This window comes from Bison bison, unplaced genomic scaffold (assembly GCF_000754665.1).
Source record: "Bison bison bison isolate TAMUID 2011002044 unplaced genomic scaffold, Bison_UMD1.0 scf7180017864134, whole genome shotgun sequence".
NCBI lineage: Eukaryota > Metazoa > Chordata > Mammalia > Artiodactyla > Bovidae > Bison > Bison bison.
Window position 1 is genome coordinate 7,640,012 of NW_011494706.1, and position 6,664 is coordinate 7,646,675.

General features: G+C 36.9%; 1 protein-coding gene across 1 annotated transcript in view; it reads right to left on the reverse strand.

The window, feature by feature from the left end:
* AKAP9 (A kinase (PRKA) anchor protein 9) overlaps positions 1-6,664 on the reverse strand; it is a 153,800-nt gene that overhangs the window by 133,944 nt on the left and 13,192 nt on the right. The window contains exon 3 of the mRNA XM_010839819.1: positions 1,668-1,712. Coding sequence (XP_010838121.1) covers positions 1,668-1,712 — 45 coding nt within the window. The remainder of the gene's footprint in view (positions 1-1,667; positions 1,713-6,664) is intronic.

Below are 6,664 nucleotides of genomic sequence, written 5' to 3' on the forward strand. Positions count from 1 at the left end.
AAATTAAAAGACGCTTACTCCTTGGAAGAAAAGTTATGACCAACCTACACAGCATATTCAAAAGCAGAGACATTACTTTGCCAACAAAGGTCCATCTAGTCAAGGCTATGGTTTTTCCAGTAGTCATGTATGGATGTTCAAGGTGGACCATAAAGAAAGCTGAGCGCTGAAGAAATGATGCTTGTGAACTGTGGTGTTGGAGAAGACTCTTGAGAGTCCCCTGGACTGTAAGGAGGTCCAACCAGTGCATCCAAAAGGAGATCAGTCCTGAATATTCACTGGAAGGACTGGTGTTGAAGCTGAAACTCCAATACTTTGGCCACCTGATGTGAAGAGCTGACTCATTTGAAAAGACCCTGAGGTTGGGAAAGATTGAAGGCAGGAGGAGAAGGGGACAGCCAAGGATGAGATGGTTGGATGGCATCACCAACTCAATGGACATGAGTTTGGGTAAACTCCGGGAGTTGGTGATGGACAGGGAGGCCTGGTGTGCTGCAGTCCATGGGGTCGCAAAAGACACAACTGAATGACTGAACTGAACTGCTAAAGAAAAAATGCACTTTGTGGAATCGTAGACTGCCCCAAAGTCTCCTCTGGTTCAAGCATCAAACCATCTTAAACTTTCAATTGAGAAGCTCTAAGAAGTAAGTTACTATAGAAGAGAAAAGCAATGTTTTCATATCTAAGATCCATATTTAAAGTCACAGGGCAGATTCTCTGAATTGCAACCTGTAATTTAAAACTGAGATATTACCCATAAAGGCAATTTTATGTAGCTTAAATTAGGAAATAATTTATGTATTTAACATTGGTTAATTATTTTCCTGATGAGAATCACTAATAAATATATTCCCAGCTTTCAATCACCTTAAACTTTTGAAATCTAACAGTTCTTACTCCCATTAGAAATCCAAAATAGTATTAAGTTCATTTAAGAACATGAAGTGTTTTTTTTTTCTGTTAGACAACTACGATAAATCAAAACTTATACGAGGTTTGACAGAAAACAACAAAATTCCGTAGAGCAATTATCAAATAAATACATTCAAAGAAAACTTATAGAATATACTGAGTTGTTCAACCATTCACAGTAAGAAAAGTTTTCCATGTCCTCAAATCTTGGACCAAAAATAAATGACATTCATGTCTAAAGGAAAAAGATAAACAGCACATTTATTTAACACATAAGGAAAGTATCTCCTAAAGTGCCCAATGCCCACATTAGCCTTTATCACCTAAAAGTCACTATTGCAACATTAATTTCAATAAATGGTTTTACATAATTAACTAGAATTCAAGCATTTGTAAAATAACATTACACAAAATAAAACAGCCTATATTATAAAAGGTTTACTGTGTTAATTATAACCTTATAACAAAACCCAATTTCAAACACTTTCCTAGAAACTAAAACAAGGTCTCCATCTAATTAAGGACCACGTTACTCAAAGAGATTTAAGACTTTAATTGATAATCTGAAAAAAGAAGTCAGAAAAACATAAACTTCAACTTCTCCAGGTTATTTACATCATACTATGCTAGTTTTTATTACATTTATAAAATAATAGAAACATGTGGTTGTTGTAAGTTGTAAGTAATAAAAAACTAATAATCAGCAATAATTTTTAAAAATATAAAATGTTAATCACAATGCTACTTATTCTTACCTCTGAACTATAATCATCTGCTGTGGTTGAAATTTCACTTTCCGGCTAAAAAAGAAAGCAAAAACTGATTATTTAAGGTCTTTCTAAAACTCCCCTTCCAAATACTGTACTTTATTAGCCCATTACTATTGGTAACTTATTATAGAAAACTCAAAAATATCACTAAAAACCAAGAAAAAAATACTCCATTTTTAAAAAGTCTACTCTGATTATGAATCACTATGGCTAAATAACATCTAAAATGCATGACTAGACAATTTTCTAAGTATAAAAGTACCAAGATGGACTTTCACACAGGTTTTTCACATACTACAAATCACTTCTAAGGAAAGAGGACCAAATAAGATATCATCCTTCTAATTCCTATACTTCTTTTAAATAAAATAGTTCTAAATTATTACTTAAAAAAGTTCAATTTCTTTAAGATAAAGAATCATCAACCTTGGTGCTAGAAAAATAGTAACAACTTGAAAGAAAATTACTAACTTCTGTTGTTATTAACACTGTTGCAGATTACAAAAAATTTTTAAACATTTCTGCTTCATCCTCCTATCCCTGGTATTTGGGGAAGAAGTGAGTGTCTTTTCCAAGCTTCCCTCAGCTTAGAAGTACTAAGAGGAGTCAAGGAGAAAACCCAAATTTTCCCTGCTTTCACTGTCTAAGAATCTAATTTTACAAGTGAAAAAAGAGACCTAGATATTTCCTTTTTTCATTCAACAAATACAAACCATACCTGCACTCAATATAGGAGCACTGAAATAAATAGAACAAATATTAACAGACATAAAGGGAGAAACTGGCGGAATATAATAATAGGAGACTTTAATGCCCCACTGACATCAATGGACAGGTCTTCCAGGCAGAAAATAAAAACACAATAGACATCATAAACGACACAGCAGAACAAGTAGACTTAACTGATATTTTCTGGACATTACATCTCGAAAATAAACATTCTTTTTTAAGCACATATAAGCACTCTCTAGGACAGACCACGTACTAAGACACATGGTAACCCTGGATGAGGGACAGAGGCCCTTGGACATCAAAGAGATCCAACCAGTCCATCCTAAAGGAAATCAGTCCTGAATATTCATTGGAAGGACTCATGCTGAAGCTGAAACTCCAATACTCTGGCCACGTGATGTGAAGAACTGACTCATTTATAAAGACCCTGATGCTGGGAAAGATTGAGGGCAGGAGGAGAAGGGGACGGCAGAGGATGGGATAGTTGGATGGCATCACCGACTCAATGGACATGAGTTTGAGTGGGCTCCAGGAGTTGGCAACGTACAGGGAGGTCTGGCGTGCTTCAGCCCATGGGGTCACGAAGAGTCGGACATGACTGAGCGACTGAACTGAACTGACCTTTGGTTGAATATAAATTTTAAAATTTTCAACAAAACAACCAAACCAAACCCACTAACACATTAAAAAGGACCATGCACCATGTTTAATTTGGATTCATCCCAGGTTCACAAGGATGGTTCAACAGACGCAAATCAATTAATGTGATACACCACATGACAGAAAAGAGACAAAATACGTATGATCATCTCAACAGATGCAGAAAAAGCATTTGATATAAATCAACATCCATTCTGTTTTTTAAATTTTTGATTATTTTATATTGGATTATAGTTGACTAACAATGTTGTATTAGTTTCAGATATACAGCAAAGTGATTCAGTTATATTAATACAAACCAACGCATCCATTCTTTCTCAAGTTCTTTCCCATTTAGGTTATTAGAGAATATTGAGCAGAGGTCCCTGTGCTATACCGTAGGTCCTTGTTGGTTATCTATTTTAAATGTAGTAGAGTGTACACGTCCATCCCAAACTCTCTATCTATTCCTTCCCCTCACACCAGTCAGAATGGCCATCATCACAAAGTGTACAAACAAAAAATGTAGCAGTGTGTGTGGAGAAATGGGAACCCTCCTACACAGTTTATGGGAAAAAGTAAATTGGTAGATACTATGGAGAATCATATGGAGGCTCCTTAAAAAATTAAAAATAGAGCTACCGTAAGATCCAGTAATACCACTTCTGAGCATATAACTGCAGAAAACCATGGTTCAAAGCATACATGCACTCCAATGTTCACTGCAGTGACAACAGCCAAGACATGGAAGCAACCTAAATGTCCACTGACAGAGGAATGAATAAAGAGGACCTGGTCAGTCAGTTCAGTCGCTCAATTCAGTTCAGTTGCTCAGTTGTGTCTGACTCTTTGCAACCCCATGAACCGCAGCACATCGGGCCTCCCTGTCCATCACCAACTCCCAGAGTCTAACCAAACACATGTCCATTGAGTCGGTGATGCCATCCAGACATCTCATCCTCTGTCATCCCCTTCTCCTCCTGCCCCCAATCCCTCCCAGCATCAGAGTCTTTTCCAATGAGTCAACTCTTCGCATCAGGTGCCCAAAGTATTGGGAGTTTCAGCTTTAGCATCAGTCCTTCCAATGAACACCCAGGACTGATCTCCTTTAGGATGGACTGGTTGGATCTCCTTGCAGTCCAAGGGACTCTCAAGAGTCTTCCCCAACACCACAGTTCAAAAGCATCAATTCTTCGGCGCTCAGCTTTCTTCACAATCCAACTCTCACATCCATATATGACCACTGGAAAAACCATAGCCTTGACTAGACGGACCTTTGTTGGCAAAGTAATGTCTCTGTTTTTGAATATGCTATCTAGGTTGGTCATAACTTTAATTCCAAGGAGTAAGCGTCTTTTAATTTCATGGCTGCAGTCACCATCTGCAGTGATCTTTGTGTCCAACTCTTTGCGACCCCATGGACTACATACAGCACGCCAGGCTTCCCTGTCCATCACCAACTCCCAGAGCTTGCTCAAGCTCATGTCCATTGAGTCAGTGATGCCATCCAACCATCTCATCCTCTGTCATCCCCTTCTCCTCCCACCTTCAATCTTTTCCAGCATCAGGGTCTTTTCCAATGAGTCAGTTCTTCACATGAGGTGGCCAAAGTATTGGATTTTCAGCTTAGCATCAGTCCTTCCAATGAATATTCAGGACTGATTTCCTTTAGGATGGACTGGTTAGATCTCCCTGCAGTCCAAGGGACTCTCAAGAGTCTTCTCCAACACCACAGTTCACAAGCATCATTTCTTCTGTGCTCAGCTTTCTTTATAGTCCAACTCTCATATGCACACATGACCACTGGAAAAACCACAGCTCTGACTAGATGGACCTTTGTTGGCAAAGTAATGTCTCTGCTTTTTAATATGCTGTGTAGGTTGGTCATAATTTTTCTTCCAAGGAGCAAGTGTCTTTTAATTTCATGGCTGCAGTCACCATCTGCAGTGATTTTGGAACCCAAGAAAATAAAGTACATATATGTAATGGAATATTACCCAATCAATAAGAAGAAAGAAATAATGCCCTCTATGCCAACACTGATGGACCTGGAGATTATTATACTAAATGAAGTTAGATAAAGACAAATAACATATGATGTCACTCTTATGTAGAACCTAAAAAATAATGATATAAATGAATTACTTACAAAACAGAAGCAGATTCACAGACTTAGTGATTATAATTTGCTATCTTCTGACTGGTATGAGGGGATATCTTACTATAGTTTTGACTTACATCCTCTAATAATTAGTGATGCTAAGCATCCTTTCAGGTGCGTCTTAGCCATGTGTGTATCTTCTTTGGAGAAGTGTCTATTTAGTCCTTTGCCTAGCTTTCAACTGGTTTGTGTTTTTGATATTGAGCAGAAAGCTGTTTATAAATTTTGGACATTAATCCCTTATTGGTCACATTATTTACAAATATTTTCTCCCATTCTGTATTTTGTCTTTTTGTTTTGTTTATGGTTTCCTTTGCTGTGCAAAAACTCCTGTGCTTAATTAGGTCCCATTTGCTTATTTTTGCTTTTATGTCCATTCCTTTAGGAAACAGATCGAAAAAGATCGCTACAATTTATGTCAGTTTCTGCCTACATTTTCCTCAGTTTTATACTATCCAGTCTAATATTCAGGGTCTTTTATCCATTTTGAGTTTATTTTTGTGCAATATCCATTTATCATAAAAACTCTTATCAAAGTTGGTATAAAGGGAACAGATGTCAACATAATCAAAGCTATTTATGACAAACCCATAGCCAACATAACACTTCAGGTGATTACCATATGATCCAGCAATCACACTCTCGGATCGTATCTGAAGAAAACTCTAATTCAGAAAGACACATGCATCCCTGATGTTCACAGCAGCACTACTTACAACAGCCAAGACACAGAGACAGCCTAAGTGTCCATCGACAGAAGAATGGATAAAGAATTTGATATACACACACAGGCACAGAACACAGAGTATTACTCAACCATAAAAAAATGAAATACCATGTGCAGCAACATGGATGGACCTCGAGATTATCATACCAAAAGAAGTAAATCAGAGAAAGACAAAAATCATACGATACCACTTTAAAAATGACACAAATGAACCTATTTACAAAACAGAAGCAAACTCGTAAACACAGAAAACAAACATGGTTACCAAAGAAGGCAGGAGAGAGAGATTACAAGTTTGAGATTAGCAGATACAATCTACTATATATAAATAGATAAAAAACAGGTGCTACTGTGTAGCACACAGAGCTAAATTTTATACCTTGTAATAAACCACAGTGGAAAAGATATTAAAAAGTGTACCTAAATATATATATGTATAACTGAATCACTTTGCTGTACACCAGAAACTACACAACATTGTAAATTAGTTATATTTCAATTAAAAAAAAATTTGACTCATGGGTTCCACCCAGACTTGCTGAATTAGAATCTGTATTTTAAAAAGATCGCACACATGATCTGTATACACAGTGAAGTCTGAAGAGTATTCCTTCAAAATGGGGAAAGATAACAAAGTACCTGTCCAATGACCCCCCCAAAAAAACACACAAAAAACAAAACTAAACAACCAAAGAAACCAAAACCCATAAACAACCAAATATG